This window comes from Chenopodium quinoa, unplaced genomic scaffold, assembly GCF_001683475.1.
Source record: "Chenopodium quinoa cultivar QQ74 unplaced genomic scaffold, ASM168347v1, whole genome shotgun sequence".
NCBI lineage: Eukaryota > Viridiplantae > Streptophyta > Magnoliopsida > Caryophyllales > Amaranthaceae > Chenopodium > Chenopodium quinoa.
This window is the reverse complement of record NW_018743791.1, coordinates 1,262,590-1,282,971: the sequence shown is the minus strand read 5'-3', so window position 1 is coordinate 1,282,971 and position 20,382 is coordinate 1,262,590. Positions and strand designations below refer to the sequence as shown.

At 34.0% G+C, this 20,382-nt stretch overlaps 1 protein-coding gene and 1 pseudogene across 1 annotated transcript; both read right to left on the bottom strand.

Annotated features, from left to right (window-relative positions):
• Positions 1–1,202: 1,202 nt before the first annotated feature.
• Positions 1,203–8,897, bottom strand: LOC110685082 (annotated as a pseudogene).
• A 582-nt stretch (positions 8,898–9,479) lies between these two features.
• LOC110685080 (methylmalonate-semialdehyde dehydrogenase [acylating], mitochondrial-like) lies at positions 9,480–18,920 on the bottom strand. The gene is made up of 20 exons (XM_021861545.1): positions 18,646–18,920; positions 17,196–17,765; positions 16,784–16,887; positions 16,615–16,686; positions 16,350–16,511; positions 16,197–16,275; positions 15,953–16,107; positions 15,494–15,557; positions 15,207–15,286; positions 14,461–14,526; positions 14,262–14,312; positions 14,020–14,171; positions 13,442–13,532; positions 12,196–12,276; positions 10,894–10,971; positions 10,756–10,791; positions 10,609–10,652; positions 10,457–10,535; positions 10,060–10,132; positions 9,480–9,860 (listed from the first exon to the last, which is right to left on the bottom strand). The coding sequence occupies exons 2-20, from the start codon at positions 17,743–17,745 to the stop codon at positions 9,694–9,696; spliced, it is 2,184 nt and encodes a 727-aa protein (XP_021717237.1). The 5' UTR covers positions 17,746–17,765; positions 18,646–18,920; the 3' UTR covers positions 9,480–9,693.
• Positions 18,921–20,382: the final 1,462 nt, after the last annotated feature.

Here is a 20,382-nt window from a genome sequence, read left to right as displayed (position 1 = left end):
CTCTTTAACGTCCAGCATTACAACACCGGCGGCGTCGATATCTAGAACCTCTTTGATCCCGGATACACTGATGAAGTGTATGGGAATTGGATTCAAGCTATCGACAAACTCCGTCATTTTCACACCTTTCTAGTAAGCAACCGATATCAATCTGTCCCTCTCTGTAGCCGGAACTTCAGCTGAAAAAATCACAGTAGCTTCGGTCAAGTTGCCCTTCAATGTCAACGCGACTAAGCGACCGAAGTGTGCTTCATTTGCAATGAAAAACACGTCCTTTTTGAGGAAATTTTCCAGAAAATTATCCATTAATTTTGATTTTGAAACGGCAGGGTTAGGGTTAGGGTTAGAGAAGGTGCTTTCTGTTTTGGTTTTCAGCATTTGAGGTAGATCAACTTAGAATTAGGGTTTTGTAAAGAGGATTAAAATATGGGCTGGACTTGGCCAAATTCTGTTTGGATTCCCAAACAGGCCATAGTATTTTTCGTTTTTTTTTTTTTTTTTTTTTTTTTTTTTTTTGGGTATAAACTTCATTTTTAGGTGTTTCAAAAACCCCTTTCAGCTCTAATAAGTTCAGTTCAGTTCAGGTCCTAATTTTCTTTCTCTTATAAAATATTCATTTCAATTCAGTTCAATTCAGCTCTAATAAATTTAGTTCAGTTCAGCTAAGTTCAGTCAATGAGAACAAGCCCTTAGACGGCGTATCAAATGTCTAATTTGATATTCAAATTTAAAAGTTCGCTTTAGAATTTACGGAGTAGTTACAATATCATTCAAAACTGTCTTATGATTTAATATCTAAACTAATTAGTGACCCGGGTGATTTTCTAGATTATAATATTTAATTGGATTTGCATCCCTTCCTATCATATTATTTTCCCTTCATATCTCAAGGGGCAATTGTTGGTTGAGAACACTTAATTGATTTGCATGTTTCAATAATACTTCGTATAATCTTTTAAATGAGTCAGTAGATTGTTCATTATTTTTACACAAGAAAAAGTTGTGTCTATTCAGAGTTGAACAGAACCTAACAGGGCTAACACTTCCCACATGCCACGGATATTGTAAGAGATTGTAAGAGATTGACTCAAAATGCCGCAAACCATTATATTTTTGAGAATTAGGGCTCGAATCTTGCCAGGTGCTTGTCCGCGCAAATAATAAGGCCAAGAACTCGTAATAACTCAAACCGTGGTAAGTGGTAACTAATATTTCGCCTACAAACACGACATGTGTTGCATATAGCTTTGAAAAAAGAAATCAGCTTGGAAGTTTGGATGGTGAATGATAATAATGTTGGTATGCAGACAATAAATTTGCAAAAATATGGAAGTATAAATGACTCGATAAACAAATTGCAATAAGACAACAGAAGGGGCTTTTGCATTAAATTCTTGAAATGTTTGTTTTACATGATGTTTATTCAAGAAAAGTTCATTATGCCTTTGTGAAGTTGGCATAGCTAGAGAGAGACCACTTGGTAAATCCTTCCATTGCTGAGTCACTGTCTTCAGCTGGGTATAAAAATGAACTCCAGCTTTTCCTGAATATCACAAGGATTTCATGTATTAACACTAAGCAAACAGTTGGATGGAATTCAGTCAATTTTTTTTTTTTGGGAATTGGATCGGTCAAGAAGAGTACAAATTCATAAAAAGATACAATAACAAGAGCATTGATGCTGCAACTTACCAAAAAAATTGAGGTCACCGGCGAATGATGCCTTGCTGCCGGTAAATGAGAAGAACGGAAGTGGAACAGGAATTGGAACGTTAATGCCAACCTGATATACAAGATTCACAGAAAGTTCACTACGATCAATATGAAGGTCAAGCAGCAAAAATTCAAGAAGTGCAAAATTTTGATTCCTACAATTGTTAGCGGAAAAACAGAATAATCAAAGTGAAGATGGAGGCTGAGTCATACAAGATATAGAAATATAAAATCATGAAAAAAGTGAATACAGCCCGCCAGTCCAGTTTATAGTAGGCTCTCACCAAAACCTAGAGTATTAAAATATAACCAGAATTCTGTTAGAGGTTAGTTTGATTACCTGCCCAGCCTCAATTTCAGTTCGAAATTTCCTTGCAGCGGCTCCTGATGAGGTAAAAATGGATGCTCCATTTCCATATCTGTGGTAGAAAAATGATCATTGTCAAGTGACTAGACAAAAAAAGATTACAGGTTACAACAGGAATTAAGGAGAATATGAACTATGAAGTAATTACTGGTTTTTGTTAATGATGCTTATGGCTTCTTCCAAACTGTCAGCCTGATTACAAAAATTGTGTAAGATCACAAGAATGAGTCTACAACGGAGAAGCTTCAACATAAATCAGAAATGATATAGAAAAAACTACTATACCTGCATGCAAAGAAGTATTGGTCCAAAAATCTCTTCCTGTTCATACAAAACAGAAAGGTTATGCGAACACAAACTCAACAATGCTGCATTAGACAAGAAAAAATAATTCCTTCCTAAAGTAGAGGAATACCGAGTGCTGATAAAGAATACCTTATAACACTCCATTTCAGTTGTGACATCAGAGAGGATAGTAGGACCTACAAAATTTCCATTCTCATATCCTGGAACCTGTCCCGAAAAAACCAGGCAGAAGAAATTAAACTAATCAGCATTAGGAATTTACAGTACTTATTTCAAATAGCTCAAAAAACTAGATAAGTAACTAACAGAAGTTTTGCACCTTATCAAAGATGCAACAATCTCTACAATGTTGGATTGACGTGGAATCTAACAAAGATATAGGCAGCAATATGCATGGAGTACTACTAAATATGATGTTCTTTGATGACCTTAAGGTGCCTATTAGCCTATAACCACCTTATTTGTGATCATTTTCATTAGCATCACTTTAAGGCAAAGCCTAGACTAATCATACATGAACTTAAACCAACTCACTGTGAAGCAAAAAAGTGGGATACAAATTGATAGAAGCCAATGAAACTAAGGAAACCCAACACATACCACAATGTTTCTTCCATCTAGTACTAGTCTCCCTCCAGATTCAACCCCGCTTTGAATCAATTTGCATATTCGTTCCTTCGCCTGTCAATATGAAATCAACCTACATAAGAAGAATATAATTAAAATGCAAATAACGTACAGATGTATGCATAGTGAAAAGGAGAATGATAATGGTCATAATCCCTGAATACTCCGACAATAAACAGGAAAAAAAAAATGAAACTGATTTGGACCCTGCTCCGTGATAAGGGAATGCAAGAATTAATTTTTTGACGATCTTTGCTTTGAAGCCATTGGATCTTTGGCATCTTTCCATAATTCTTTACGTCCGATCTAATTGAACTAAACTGTAGGTTTTTTCTAAGGCTTAGTTTAAGCCCTTAAAGAGCCCAAGCAGGAAAATTCCAAATGTCAGAAAATTGAATCTCTGTCTGATGGATCAAATGAAATGTTCTGCTAAACAAAGTATTTTAAGCTTCTGCACAGCATGGGCAACATAATAGCATACAACAGAAATTCTTTGAAACAAGGGTTTCTTGTGTTAGAAATTTTAGACAATCTACATTTAGGGCTAACTCTATAATAGGTGCCACAGGCTGCAGCTACAGAACTGGATCAATACCTGCTTGCTTATGACTGGACCAAGGTCAGCATCAGGTGCTGTTCCCACATTTACTTTTAGTGCTTTGGCAGCCTTGACCAACTTGTTTTCCCTAACAAAATTAAGATATGATTGATTAAATAACTAATATAAAAACTTTTCATAATAAGAAAGGCATATTCCAAAATGCATGACAGATTTCTTTTAAATATTTCACAGACCATCATCCATATTATTTCTAGCAAAACCATGAAGCAAATTTAGGAAAGACTAATAACTCATTAGCTTGTGACTTGTGAGTGAAAGTAACACTGCTAGGAGGTGTTATAATGGAAACCTAAAAACTTGATGGATAGGTCATGTGGTCTTAAACCAAAAGAAATGCAGAAACAGTATTTCCAACAGATCGAAATAACAAGCACAACACATGCAGTAAAAGGTATTTGGTACAATATCAAGAGACCTTATGCAATTGACCTTTAGCCCAAACACATACGTCTGTACACTATGGGATTAGGATGATTTGACTGGGATACAAAAACCATATAGAATAAGGTTAGCATTAAAGTACCATGTCTTTATGTCTCCAATGAAGACCACAGTGGATAAAGCCATGCACCTCTGACCCGCAGAACCAAATCCAGCAGCAATAAGTGCATTTGTGGTTGCATCAATATTTGCATCAGGCAAGACAATGGCATGATTTTTGGCACCCATGTTAGACTGGTCAATACAGAAGCAGAAGTCAGTTAGCTATTAACAAAACAATTAGGCAGATGATTAGATTTCTGCATGAATCACGTGATTTTTATAAACCTGAACACGCTTTCCTTTAGCTGATGCTTTTCCATAAATATGCATGCCAGCCTTCAGACCACAGAGAAAAATGAGCCATCAAAATTTTATAAGATTAAAAGAACCAAATAAAATAGAAATTAAGGCCCAGATTCACCTAGTTTGACTTACAAAAGCTTATGTGACTTAAAAAAAATTGCCAGTACATAAGGGACATACAGAGTTACAGACATATATTCTACAGAAGATCTTGAAGAAACTGATAGCATGTAAATTTAGATTAAAGTGAATACTATGGTACCAAAAAGTAATTATAACAAATAGCCAATATTTCTAGGGTATCTTAAGTAATTTTAAAAAGTCAAAAATATACTTACATTATTAGAACCGACAAATGATATGGCTCCAATATCGTCATCATCACATATAGAATTGACAATGTCTTGTATCAAAGCACAATAAGTTACATCAACAATGGTGGGAGCAAAGTGTGAAGTACATCATTTAGCAACACTGGAAAGGAAAGTGTCCCTATCCCATTGCCTTCTCTCCACCCTAGAAAAAGAAATTAAAAAAGGAAACAATCAAATATAGATGCAGAGGAAAATACTTCATGGAAGCTTCATGAAAACAACCAAATAGACAGTTTTTACACTTGCATATCATGCGAAAAGATAAAAGGAAGAAGTAAAATCGAAAAGGCATACATGAGTTCCATGAACAATATTTAAGACACCATCAGGTAGACCTGCTTCCATAGCCAACTCGGCTAGCATAACAGAAGCCCCTATAAAGAAAAATAAAACCAGGACTTAAGCGGGCAAAATTAGTGAAACAGTACAGTCAATCCTTAGCGATCCTCATGCATTAAAAAATTAAAAGCATGAAAAATCTATACAAGAGAGTCAAAAAATTTACACAGATGTATAGGACAGAAAATGAATCCCAATAGAATTCATTAAGCATCCCAGGGGCGCACATGAAAATTCAAGTTAGGTACAGATATGAACAGAAAAGTACATATGAAGAATACTTCAACTGATGTTTGGGAAATAATAATCATCAAATTTTGTAAAGTGTTTACACAAGTTGACAAAAATAAACTTCTTTAAATTCATACAACACACTAATTGTAAACAGAAGACATTTAAAGATATACAGCATCATGATGTCATAGGAAGACCAAACAAATTGTCAGTGCAATGACAGAACCGACTAAAATTTGAAGAATTGCACCACATAATAATGCAAATAATTACAAGGAAAAAAATTCAGAATTCTACATGAATGGTAGAAGGAACAGAAGTATCACCTGGGTCTTTTTCTGATGGTTTTAAAATGAAGGTATTGCCAGAAGCAATGGCCACTGGAAGCATCTGAGAAAAGTATCACATTATTAGCATGTTAAAAAAAAAACAATGTTTCTCTCCTTCACAAACTTGTATGGACTAAAGAGGCAACTAACTACAAAAACACAGCTTAGAAAGATTGTGGAAAACTCAAGTTCTCTAGACAAGAAACTTCAAAAAAATAAAAAATAAAATGAAATCGTGAACTAAATATGTAAAAGTATCACAAGGAAGTTGAATGTCAAACCATTTCCTGATATTTGCTATTACGTTACTGAACCTATAGATATAAGTCATTTAACTAAAATGATCATACAAGGATTTCCACGGCATTCTATCATGAGGGCTGGATCATGTCCCAGTCCAAAAGGCCCAAACAAAACCAACATATAACTCCTTTGTGCTACAACTTACAGCATATTGAAAACCAATTAATAATACTTTTTACTTTTTACTTTTTAGTATGCATCTCTGGTAAACAAAGAGCAGCAGATTACATGTACATTGTACAATGATCAATTACTAAAAGAACGCACTCGGAGGTTCTTCAATATGAACCATTTCATCAAAATACAAGTATATTCTAAACCATTTTAATTTTCTTTTAAAAAAGGGAATATAGTAAGTTTCCCTCAACATTGTTATTCAAGAAAATAAATTTACTTTCTATAGATTGCCAAAATGTCATTGGTTAACAATCAAATAATAATGTATATTGTACATAGGCTATATGTCAAAAGGAGGAATATATGGAATAAGAGCTCTACTTCCTACCGTAAACAAAATCCATCTACAAATAGTTTATGTAACAACATTGGATACTGAATTATTTCTTACCCATAAAGGGACCATTGCAGGAAAGTTAAAGGGACATATGCCAGCACAAACACCAAGAGGTTCTCTAATGCTGTAAGTATCAATACCATGTGAAACATTGGAAACATATTCTCCCATTTGAAGTGTCCCCATGCCGCATACATGCTCCACCACCTCTAAAGAAAGTTTTTGAAATTCAAATATTAGAATACCAAGTAGTGGCTTATGCCAAACTATAAACAAGTCAAAATCAAATCACCAACCTAATCCACGAATAACATCTCCTTGGGCATATTTGAGTGTCTTTCTTGTTCAGTGGTAATATTCAAGGCGAGCTTGTCCTGAAATATGAGTACAGCAGCATTTAGAAGAGGAACTCCATAAAAATAAAATATTTATATAACGATAAGATAATGGGGAATGAATAATCCTTGATATTACCATATCTCTCCTGATAAGTTCTTGTAGCTTGAACATTATGCGCTGACGAGGTGTAACTGGTGTGTTTCTCCATGACGGAAAAGCATGTTTCGCTGCAGATACTGCAGCATTGAACTCCTCTTTTGTAGTCAATGGAACTTGAGAGACAACTTCTTGTGTTGCCTGACCAAAAGGGGGAGGGAATGGTAAAATATGAGGAACAATAAGTTTCTAAACTGAACTAAGAAAAAAAAACACTTTTTTAAAAACCAACAAGAAAAACAAAGAAATAAGTTAAGAGATTACCGGATTTAGAACATCAATTGATTCAGCTGCTTGGGACTCAATGAACTTGCCTCCAATCAGTAGAGGAGTCCTCTTACATCAATATTAGGATACAAAATGGTAAGTCAGCAACGCACAGTATGTGATCTACAAGAGTAACAATTCTGAGCAGAAAATAAACATTACTCCTTAGCGGCTTAGCACCCCCCATACCCCCTCCGTCCCCTACCCTCCAATACAGTTTTGTGTTATCAAATAATTGTCATCCTTCTTCTAATACAATTTTTATCAAAAACATGGAGGGATGACTTTTTCCTCGAAAGATCAACACACATGATCGAAATTGAGAATTATAGAGTTCCCATCCTACTGCAATGTATAGGAACAATCCAATAGACTTATAAGAAAGTCAAATAACAATCATCTTCTTTATAATAAGTTTACTTATCAAAGAAAGTGAACAAGTCTACGGCTTCATTCAAGTTCAACCAAGAAATTACAATACCAAGTTTTACAATTTGTAAAATATTGTACTAGATCAATATCTTCATTAACTTGTTTTGCCATATTTCTCACATTGTGTATGAGGCTAATGTACACATTTTGATTAGTGCTGTAATTTAAGATTACAATTTTAACATATACTTACTCCATCCTTTAATATTGCAACGTTTTGACTTTTACACTTTTCATATACAAGTACTAATTTGACCATAAATTAATTCATTGTCATAATTTATGAGTATACAAAAACATTTGTTATTTCGTAAAATGTTTTTGCATTAGTCTTAACATATATTTTCAAGACATCAACTTTAAAGAATCAATTTTTACCGATTGATAAGTAAAAATATTCATGATCAAAGTTGTGGATTGATAAATAAACATGAAAGCCACAACGTTGCAATACTTAAAGAATGGAGGAAATATGTTCTTTCAAGATACGTCAAAAATGGATTTTGCAGTATACACACTTATGATCTTCCCCTCGACTAAACCTCACTAAAACGATTCCAGCTTCAATAATTAAGAATCTTCAAGGAATGAAACAGTGACTCAACTAATTTCCTCCAAAATTTCAATTTAAACAAACGCATAACAACATAATTAAATTAAAAAAAAAAAAGAATTAAATTAAATATAAAAAAAAACATAGAAATTACCGAAGGTTTGGGATGCTGACTAGATGCTTTAGTTGCAGTCGAATACTTGAGAGCAAACAATTGAGGTCGCAACAATTTCATGTTTTTCGCTAACATTTTTGAGGGAAAAAAAAAATTGAATTAAATCATCAACAAATTGATTTACACAACAATAATCCAAACTAAATATGAAATTAGACTAAAAACTTGAACAAAATCAATCGAACAAAATAAAAGAATTAAAATTAAAGGGATAAAATGCTTAAAATTACCTCGTTGAAGTGAGAATTGAAGCATCTTCACTGATTTTTGAGGAGAGAGAATTGAAGAACGACGAAACGAAGTTAGTGTCTGAATTTCTTAAATAATTTTTTTTTTTAGGTTGTTGAAATGAAATTATGAAATTAGTAAAGAGACTAGTGATCAAAGCAATTTTTTGGAAGAAAATCGTGCGGTTATGAAGCATTGACAGGAAATCAGATGGTTCAGATTCAAAGTTTTTGTTTAATTTAGTTTTAGGTGAAAATATAAAATTCTAATTGATGAGGTTGATGACGATGAATCCACCTAGACTTTCGAGGGAAATAGAAATCAAGAAAAATTAAATGTGACATAGTTATCATTTGCTTGATTTGGTGACATACTAGTATTTGATTTAGGGCTTGTTTTGATTTATTAAACTGAGGTGAGATGAACTGATTGGAGCTAAATAGAGTTGAAATAAATATTTTATTAGAGAAGGAATTTGGAGCTGAACTAAACTGAACTGATTGGAGCTAAACTGAAATTAATCAATGTGTATTATAAAATATTCATTTCAGTTCAGCTCTAATTAATTCAGTTCAGTTCAGTCAATGAGAACAGGCCTAAATAATTGCAACACATAAATTCTCATACTCCTTTGTCCGAATGTACCAAGTAGTGTTCAATGGTCAAAATTTTAAAAAATTACAAAAAAATATCATTAATTATACAATAAACATGACATTATTATTTTTTTTTTTTTTGAGAATTCTTCTGTTCATTGCAATTTCTCCTTTCCTAAGGTAAGAAATCCAATCATAAGCTATAACTACTCCAAAAAGTTCATGAAATTTTTAAATATCTCAAAAACGTGTATGCGACTATTTTTTCCCAACAAACAGATTAGAATAATGATGGAATAACAAAATTTTCAAGGTCCTAGTCCTAGGGGTCAGCAGCATCAATGGCACATCGAATTTTAAAAAATTGGCCTGAAGCATCAATGGCACATCCAAGAGTTATATGAAGCTTGCACTATATACAAAAACACTATACTCAAACACCCTCAATTCTCTGCTCATAATTTAGACCCTCTTGATAAGCAATCATTTGCTCCGGAGTAGGAGAAGCTGACATTGGTACACCTTCGTCATCCTTTGGAAAATCGTTCCACTGTTGTCTTACAGTTTTGAGTTTAGTATAAAAAAGAACTCCAGTTTGTCCTGAAAATAAATCAGGACATAAGAACTTGTCTCAACTTCATAGTGCAAAAGTACATGGGTAAGAAATAAAAACAATGGCGTGACTTTAGCAGGTCTTGGATAATGCTGATGTACAAACATAACATTATTGAAGATGGACAATACCATTTCCTCCAAGGGAAAAATAAATAAAAGAAGTTCTGCACGGATAGCATTTCACCTGCAAACGGAGCCTCTGGGTCACCAGACGAGATGAAAGGCATACGAACTGAAACAGGGACATTGATGCCAACCTGTGAAGAAAACACCATTTCGCCATACATCCATTCAATCAATATATTCATTACAATGTTGTCTTGCATTGGAAATCTTAGTTAAAGGTGTATGGGAAAGTTAACAGTTTGACCAACAACAACAAAGCCTTAGTCCCAAAATGATTTGAAGTCGGCTAACATGAATCGCCATAAGGACATAACAGGATAATCATTTGAAAAAATTTGAATAATAGTGACAGACTGACTGATTATTTCAGGGACAGCCTAAAATAGAAACTTCATCTATCATGTAGGGGGAGTATAAATACATTGTAGACTGGTGTAGAGAAAATCCTGCGGTACCTGTGAAGCCTCAATTAGTGTTTGGAACTGCCTAGCAGAAGCCCCAGATGCCGTATATATAGATGCTCCATTACAATGTCTGCTTATTGATATAAAATCAGCCAAACTTAACATCCTGAAAACTTGAAGTTGCCCAAGGAGTAGCAGCTTACCTGCATTCATTTATAATGCTAATAGCCTCTTCTAAACTCTTAACCTGTTATAGACATACAGAATGTATCGAAGTTAGCTAATCTCAGAAAAGAGGGAGCAGTTTGATTGACCAACATGCAACTTATTTACAAAACACATAATTGCACCTGCATACAGAGAAGAACGGGCCCATACATCTTCTCCTGCAATATATTAACAGTATCAGACGAATCGATCATTAATTGTCCAAACCTCAATTATATATAGTTATAAGACTTAAACCACCAAAGTGCCAATATATGTACCCTGAAGCATTCCATATCTGCAGTGACATCACATACAATAGTTGGGCCAATAAAATTACCCTGCTGATATCCAGAAACCTACAAAAACCATCCAGTGAAGTTAAGTAAGAAATATAAGAAAAAAGCTAGCTAAACTCTGCCATGAGCCCACGACATAAAAACGAGATAACCCATCAGAAAAGAAAAGGGAAAGTTTCAATAATATAAAAGCATGTAAGCATCAAACAAAATAAACCAGATAGACCTTGGCAGTTACCCTGTCATACAACAAAGTGATTCAGGTCATTGCTTTTGTTGAAGTTAACCAGACTAAAATTTCTATGCATTTTGGATGTTGATTGCTTGAGTGCTTGACACAAGTGGGAAATTAAAAAAACTAAAATCAAAATAAAAATAAAAATTAAAAATCAAAAAAAAAAAAAAAAACAATAATAATAATAGCAATAACTTAATAAAAGGAGGGGTTAAAATAAGGAAGATTGACACATAAATATTTCATACTTTTAGCCAGATGAAGTTTGAAAAAGCGGCAAGAAATGAAACTAATATCAGCAGATTTGAACTCTGCATCAAAGTAATACATAGGTAGCTTACTAGCTTGCACCCCACGTCCCTACACAACTGACACATATCTTGCACCTGAGGTGAACTATAAAAGAAGGGTGCTCCAAGCTTTGAAACAAATGAGCAACCTCGCTAACCCAGCAAATAAAAACAAGAGCCAAGATATGGCAAACTCCAAAAGTAAAGCTAGTAGCCTAGTACATGTATCCACCCGCCAAAGCCAGTCATTTATCATTTAAGAGTATTAAGACTACAGAAGTTTTGTAAACTCCTAAAAGTTAGCAAAAAAACTCTATCTATATACCAAAAATTAACAGAGACTGACATGATTTTCACAGGCAGATCATGTTCCAGATATCTCTTCCCAGCTTTCCCAGTAAACATATCAAAGAACATAAATATCAACTATCAATGACATACACATTTCCTTTAGTTAAGACAGGGCAAGCTAGATTTTTATTTAATGGGTGGAAATTTACTTCAGTGTTTATGGGTGGAAATTTACACAAGTGTTTAAACAAAACATGAATAACAACGAAAATTTTGAACAACAAAGACCAACAATGAATAAAATAGACATGACTCATACGAGAGTGAAAATTCTATACGCTATACTACTTGTATATAATATGAAGTATTGGTATTAGGTCTATTAAAGAGTCCTGCTGATTTTATCTCTTGTCTTCCCAAAAAAAAAAATTATTACTTTTTGAATTAAAAAAATCAACAACTTCATACCATGATGTTTCTGCCATCAAGAATGAGTCGGGCACCCCTTTCAATAGCACTTTCTATCAATTTGCATATCTTGTCCTTTTCCTGGAACATGAAAAAATGTGTCATTGAATAGGCGAAACTACTCATTGAAAATACAGAATTTTATAAGTTACTTAATTTAGGCAACATCATTGCAAGACAAATCTTCAGTGTCCAAATATTTGCACAAAAAACTCAATTTACTGATTTACTATTTGACTTAGGAGGCAGTTCCTACAGTTATAAGCTGGCCAACAACACAAGCAACCTGAGCTTAAGTGCGAGGAAGGAGTAAATAATGTCATGGTTACTAAACTGTACTCTCTTACCAAACAGGTTAAGAAAATATCGTATACTTCAAAACAAGTAGGTTTATAGTTTATACCACAGAAACACTTCCCCCCCCCCCAAAAAAAAAAAAAAAAAAAAAAAAAAAAAAAAAAAAACCAATCATGTCCTTTGAACAAGTAGGTTTATATAGCATAAAATTATCACCAAAAACTCCTCAGACAAACACTAAACAAGTAAACATTTTCATAGAAATCAAATCAATCATAAAGTCTATTTCATAAACTTCATTCAATGACCTTTCTCCCTTTCAATTTCCTTTCCCTAGCATTCTTTCAATTCAAGCAGTATGAAACATACAGCAACCCCTCAGGACAAATAATATATTAACCTCCCCATTTCTCTATAGTCCCTCCAACCTCTTAGTGGAAAAAGAATATAGACCTCTGAACTATACATGTAAAAGAACAAACACAGAAAAAGCTTTTCTAGAGAACAAAACTCTTCATATATTGTGGGTTGTGTATGACTCCAATGAAAGTTACAGGGTATTATGTTCGGCTTCCATCAGAAAAAGAGAAACATCTTTGCTTGAGTAACCAAGCAATTGAACATCCATGAAAGAAGAGGTGATAAGAGGAAAAAATGAAGTTGGGGGGGGGGGGTGTTGTGTGTGTGTGTGCTCTTCTAAAGTACTCTGAGTTAAAAAGATCGAGCATGTAATCATCCTGCATATACTTGCTTTGACAATGGTGTAAGGCCTATAATTGCATGGGTGGCATTCACTATGCTATAATTAAAATAAATAAATAAAAGGTGAATTCCCTTTGAAAGGTTAACAGTGCAAGAATAAGTGAATAACCAAATTAACATCAGGAAAAGAATAATGGTTAGAGAATAAGTGAAGGAAAGTATTCCCAAGACATTTAATAGTCCTCACCTGCTTACTCATCACCGGACCGATGTCTGCATCTGGTTCAGTACCAGCATTTACATTGAGCACCTTCGCCTGTTCTACCAATTTGCATTCCCTGGAAATTAAAAAAGAAAAGTCAGATTAAGGAACAGAATCCAAAAAATTCCTTTTTTTTTCTGAAGTACTTCAAGAAATTCCTAAGAAAAACTAAATAATGTATAGTTTAGAAATAACATGCTGGGCCAGCAGACATACACCAAAAACAAGGGGTAAATATTGTTACTAGGACTCTTCATTAAGCCTGGAGTATATCGATTACATCCTCCAACACTCAGACATGAGTAGCACCGAATTTTTTTTTTAAAAAAAACCTGACTCTGACACATAGACACAAGTGAAATAAGTGAATGAGTCCGAGTAAACCAAGTTCTCTTATCAGCTGAAGCAACTTAAGAAAATCTTAAGTGTGAAGAATTATTTGTCAGTGGAAACACTTAATAAAAAGGCAAATCAATGACTGGACATTGCTCAAAACACACAAGCCATGGATGAACCAGGCAGCCAGAGGAAGAAAATTCAAGCACAAAAAAACAGTACTATACCATGGCTTCGAGTCTCCGACAAATATCACAGTACTAAGTGCAAAGCACCTTTCTCCTTCAGATTTAAAAGCCACAGGAACAAGAGCATTTAAAGTAGCATCTGTATTTGCATCAGGCATGACAACCATATGACTTCTCCCTTCTGTATAAGACTAGAAATGATAAGGAATCAGTTTTCAGTAATGATTATCCCCAAGTGATATACATGCAACACACTTTACATAGTTAGTTGATTCACTAACCTGAACTCTCTTCCCTTTAGCAGATGCTCTTGAGTGCACATGCAAGCCATACTTGAATAAAAAAAAACATACAATTCATCAACAAAAATTGAAGCTTGAAGGAAATAAGTAGAATGTCTAGTAGGGTAGTATGCTGCTAACTACATCAAGTCACCAACACCAATTATACATGCAAAAACTCCAAGAATGATTAACTTACTGCTTTAGAAGCAGCAACTGTTACAGCTTTTACATCATCATCATCACAAATAGCACTGACAACGTCCTGGCACAAAATAACATAATAGAATCAAGGGCACACGTGTCATAAATTGAAACAGGAAACAGATGCTAAGGTGATGAACATAGGCTCACTAAAAAAATTCCACAAGTGAAGCTTAAGATATCATCGTGTACAGTGTACATCTGGCATTCTAGAGCATATTTGCCAGCAAAATCAATTATGTTTAAAACAAAGGACATATAGTAAAATATTACAATATTACTCCCTCCGTTCCACATTAGTTTTGACACTTATCATGTTATATTGTTTTAGGTACTCCCTCTGTTCCTATTTGTTGGTTACATTGAGTAAAATGGTAAAAGAGTAACCAACAAAAAGGAACGGAGGAAGTAATAACTTGTTGTTTCGTTACCAGTTGTTATATTAGAGGAAAAGTAGATGTGGAAGCAGTGAAATAGTATTTTAATGAAAAAGTAGACGTGATAAAAGATACTAAGATAGTAGGGTATTCTATTATTTAATGCGAGACTGTTTGGCCATAACTTTTTGGTAATGGAAAGTGAGATGTATTAATATAAAAGTGGGGCCTTTTGTAAAATAGAAGTGTAAACACTAATCTAGGACGCAGATGAAAATACTTGGGAAAAAAAAATCATATGGGACAGAATGAGTATTAATAACATAAACAGACAGAAAACATGTTAAGAGGGCTCATAGCGTACATCAGTGCCATGGACTGTATTCAGGACACCATTCGGCAAACCAGCTTCTAAAGCCAACTCCGCGAGGATCATAGACACACCTGAACGACCATCAGCAATTCAGCATCAAGTCCAACCACAAAGTACCAATTTGATAAAAGATATTAATACAGGGAAAAGGAGAGTAATTATTAGAAAAGTTTGACCAAAGAATAAAATCACAGCATGCTAGCCGGATATAGTTGCTCTACATGACACTAATATTAGTAATTATACATATACCCTACAACAAAGAGAGCATCAGCCACCTGGATCCCTCATTGAAGACTTCAAAATGAAAGTGTTACCACACAAAACTGCCACAGGAAACATCTGTACCAAAAAAAAAAAAAAATACATGGTTAAAAGTGTGGTCATGGGGCCTCCAGGCTCCATCATCCAAGAAAAAGATATTATCATAACTCAAAAAGAAGCCTTTTAAATTCTAACTGATAAATAAATTTTAAAACCTGATAAAAGCAAGGCAGAAGAATACAAAACAGATACAAGCAAATGAGACAGTAATTCACCAGGAGCACAAAAAAGTTCATTCATGACTTCTCAAGTTAACTTGAGTATGCAAAAGTGGTTTTTAGAATGCTACATTATGCTTTGAGTAAACAATGTGGCGAGCATCAAACATTAACAGCCAATGGGAAGCACATCACCCAGATTGGAACCAGAAAACACAGGCAGTGAAAATTAACAGCTGAAGCATGTATCCATACCCATAAAGCAATTATGGCAGGAAAATTAGCAAGGCAAATTCCTGCACAAACACCAAGAGGCTCTCTAATGCTATAGATATCGAGTTCATTGGATATGTTTGAAACAAATCGTCCCATCTGCGGAGTTGCCATCCCACAAGCACAGTCCAAAGCCTCTACAATTAAAAACAAAAAATTTTGCAAACACAGTCATAGATCATTAAAGGGAATGAAAATATAAGAATATATCTAAAATGACAATCACCAAGGCTGTAATGCACATCAGTATAGGCATCCTTCAGTGTCTTGCCCCCTTCAGATGTAATAGTAGCAGCAAGTTTATCCTAGTGGAATAAACAGGAGAGAAAATCATACCTTCTGTATTGACAAAATAATATAGAAGGTAGAACATTCTTACCATGTCCCTCTGAATAAGTTCTCGAAGCTTTAACACTATACGTTTACGTGATGTGACTGGTGTATCTCTCCAAGAAGGAAATGCCCATTTCGCTGCACATACTGCAGCTTTAAGTTCTTCAATGGTTGTTAAGGAAAGTATAGATACGACTTTCTGAGTAGCCTACTAGCAATATTACACCAAAAAAATTTTGTCATGATCAGAAATAGCAGACCAATTTGAGAACTAGATGATACAATAACAAGGCCTGCATTGCAGCTCTCACAGGATTTATAATATCGACTGTTGCAGTAGACTGTGACTCTACAAATTGGCCTCCAATGAAATTAGGTATTCTCTGATAGTGACAAAAAAAAGTAAGTTTTAACCACAGGAATTGTATCATGAAGGCAAAAGAGTAGAACATTGGTGAAATTGTGCCAACGTAAGCTTACCGTGAATCGAAGCCTCCAAGATGGCTCAGTTGAGACTGAATTGCCAGGAACCTGAGCACTTCCAATTGACACTTTCTGAGGTTTAAAAGACTTGTATTTTCTGACTGTAAAATTAAAAAGGCAATGAGGCACTTAAAAGGTATAGAAAGTTCATATGAAATCTATTATAAGCAATCATCAGGCACAATTAACTTCCCATAGTTCCCATGTACAATCCTTAGCAGCATATAAATAATTAGGACCGGAGATAAGTATACCCGCATGTTGAAGTTGATAATATCATAATAGTATAAAAGTACTTACAAAGCTAGCTTCAAAGAACAAAAACCAAAAGGCCATTCTTTTCTATATGACAATTATCTAATATACTTTCTGCTTTTTTATGACAATAGTCAGCACTGCAAGAACATACCAGTTAAATTTCCTTGTCTTAGCTTGGTTTTGACATTGTAAAGATGCTTCGGAGTAGATAAAAGTTCTGGATTGCTCTGTCTAAGTTTTTTCAAAATCTGACGTGGCTTAAGGCCAGCTTCTGTCATCTCTTTGATCCGTAAAACCTCATCCTCAGTAAATCGACGCGCAGCCGGGTGTTCCGCGATGTCCTTCATAGGTTCGTGGTTATGAGTTCCATTTTTTACAATTATATACCACATTCCACCATCATTTTTACCCATGACTTCAAAAGGACAGTTAACATTTCGAGAACTAATTTTTCGTTTACGAGTACATTCTGCAGACTCTGTCACTGAAGATTTACGTTTATTCCTATGAACACCACCCCTATCACAACCAAGTACTACTGCTTTATCTTTTCTGGATTTCTTTATGATAACTACATATCCTTGTGAAATTGCAAAATCTCCAACATGCTCAATAAGTTGTTCACGATTTGCGTAACTTCCAGGTGGTGGAGGAAGCATTTGTGGAGGTTCAGCAGGCACTGAACTTTCAGGATCCATCATTAAAGATGTAAAGCAAAGACCTGCATCATCATGATTGCAGAATTTTCGATAAATTCAAGGAATAAAATTTTCAAGTTTGAATTGCCTGCATAGAGAAACAACTTTCTAACAAAAAATATACTCGGCATCTCTAAATTTTGGAAGCACCTTTCTTATTTTCCTCAAAATAAAAAGTGGAAACACTAAATCAGAAAAGGCAAGCTCCTAGATTGTTAAGATGGGGGGCGAAAACAAAGGCCCTTATACTACGGCGAAAAGCATTAAGTTACCGTCAGTAATGACATCCATATCTTTACGATGAGGATTCATTAAGCGACGGCATCATCTTGCTATTTATCCAACTCTCTTAGTCTCTATAGGAAAAGCAATTGACCACATAACTAAAACATTGTGCTACTGTATGTCTTTTGATAAATTATCTATATACATAAAACATTAAACTACTACTACAACATGATGAACCAAGTACTGACAGTATAATTCGGAGAGAATAGCAATCTAAATTTAGCAATTAACTTCATAAACTGCATAAACCTTAGTAATAAATATCTTAAAATTTAGTCCTTTTGTAGTAAAAAAATCCTAATGAGAGTGCAATTCAGTGTTCTAGTCCAGCAAACAAACAACATAAATACATAATTAACAAGAAATCAAGCATGATTACAACTCCTTTGTCGCAAAATCAAATATCCGCGAAATTACAACACAGTTTCATACTATGAAATCATTATTACAAAATCAATCAAAATAAACAACAAAAGATGTGTCATCTCAATTCTTAGCTACTAAATTATAACGGCAAAAAAAAAATGTATGAATATTTAAGCATGAACTCAAATTTAAGGTTTACATAATACAAAAATTTCGCCCTAAAATTAAGAATTGTGAAGATTGCCAAACCTTAAATAGGATAAAATTACTGTTTCGGATTGAAATTCTTCACGCCATAATCGGTCCCATGATAATAATACAAGCAAGAAAATCCACCATTGTTGAACTCTTACTTGATTAAAGAGAGAAAAGTTCCTAATCTTTGGCGCAAAACGATTTTCGATTTTCCTTTCTCTGCTTATTGGCTTTTGATGTGTGTTTTTGCGTTTCAGAAGGTGAAACACTGAAATTGAAATTTAGAGAGTGTAGGTATTACGGTATTACTGTATACAGATACATTCCGCGTATATGGATTTCATGTGTTCGGGTTTTTGAGTTTTATTAGGTCTCATAAATTCGGATTATGAGTATTATTATATACACCCAAGTGTACCATTCACCCGGATGGCCGAGTGTACCGTATACCCATAATTATTTATTATCATTTTAATGATTGTTTTTCATTTTATCATCAAATGAAAAGCAATAACTAACTTTACATTAGTTTGGCGTATGGTATAACAAATTCTACAGATTTGATAGTATCCTAGTGATCCCTTTATCATCTGACACAATACGGGAATGAGTCTATTAAATTTGAAATGGAGATTGAGTCGACTTAATTTGAAGTGACTCAAAGTACCTCATACGGTTTGTTATTTAAGTTATACGGCAATCACATTCAATTAGCATGACTTAAATGACTAGTTCTGGTTAACACCCAATCAAACGGATTAACAAATTAAATACAAAGTACTAGTATATCATTTAGTAGTTTGGTTCAATTACTCTATAATCCGTACTTCTGAACAAAAATAAATAAATAAATTTTCATCATAATTGCATAATCTCTACTTTCTCAAGGATCAACCTTAACACATCCGATGTAACAAACAAAAATGCTTTAGAAGTTAGGACTACTACATTAGTTGATTCACTTATGAGAAGGACTAACCGTCCAGCCCTACTTAATTAAGTACCTCTAGTAGTTGACAACGTGACCAACTAATTGGTCGTCAAGAAAGATCATAAGAATATAAGTTAGGCTTATATCACTTATATGTAATACGAACACATGCTTTATAAAAATTAAACTATTTTGAGAAATAAAATCTTTGAAATAATTCTTTCCCCGCACATATTATATACACACTTTCCAAATCTTTAAAATAAAATCAATTCTTCCTGATTTCTAGGAAAAAAAATTCACTTTCTTAATTTTAAGGGAAAAAAAGATTTTACATTATGCAGAAACATCTTGCAAGATACTACAGTTGTAAAAATACGAGCAATACATTTACATGCCTTGTACAAAGGTTTAATTCAATTTTTTTCTATTAATTTATTTTTTATAATCTCCTTCATTTAGCAATTGTATAAATATAGACCCATTATATTATTTGGACATACCTTTTTCCTTCATTACTGTCCTAATATTTTTCCTCTTGTCTCTCTTTCAAATTCTAGCTCAAAAATCGTTCTAATTATGGGTAAGGAGAAATCATTAAGGCAATTCATAGTAAACGAGAAGAAGAGAAATTTATACTTTCGACAGAAAAAGAAAACTTTGATTAAAAAAGCAAGTGAATTGTCAATTTTATGTGATGTTCCAGTTTGTGTCATCATCTTTCCTTATGTTGAAGGTAACAAAATTTCCGTAAAACCCGAAATTTTTTCGTACACGGGTAAAGAAGAGTGCCAAAACACCCAATCTGCCATCAACTACAATGTTACAACATCAAACCCGGAGTTGGCTCGTGACATAAT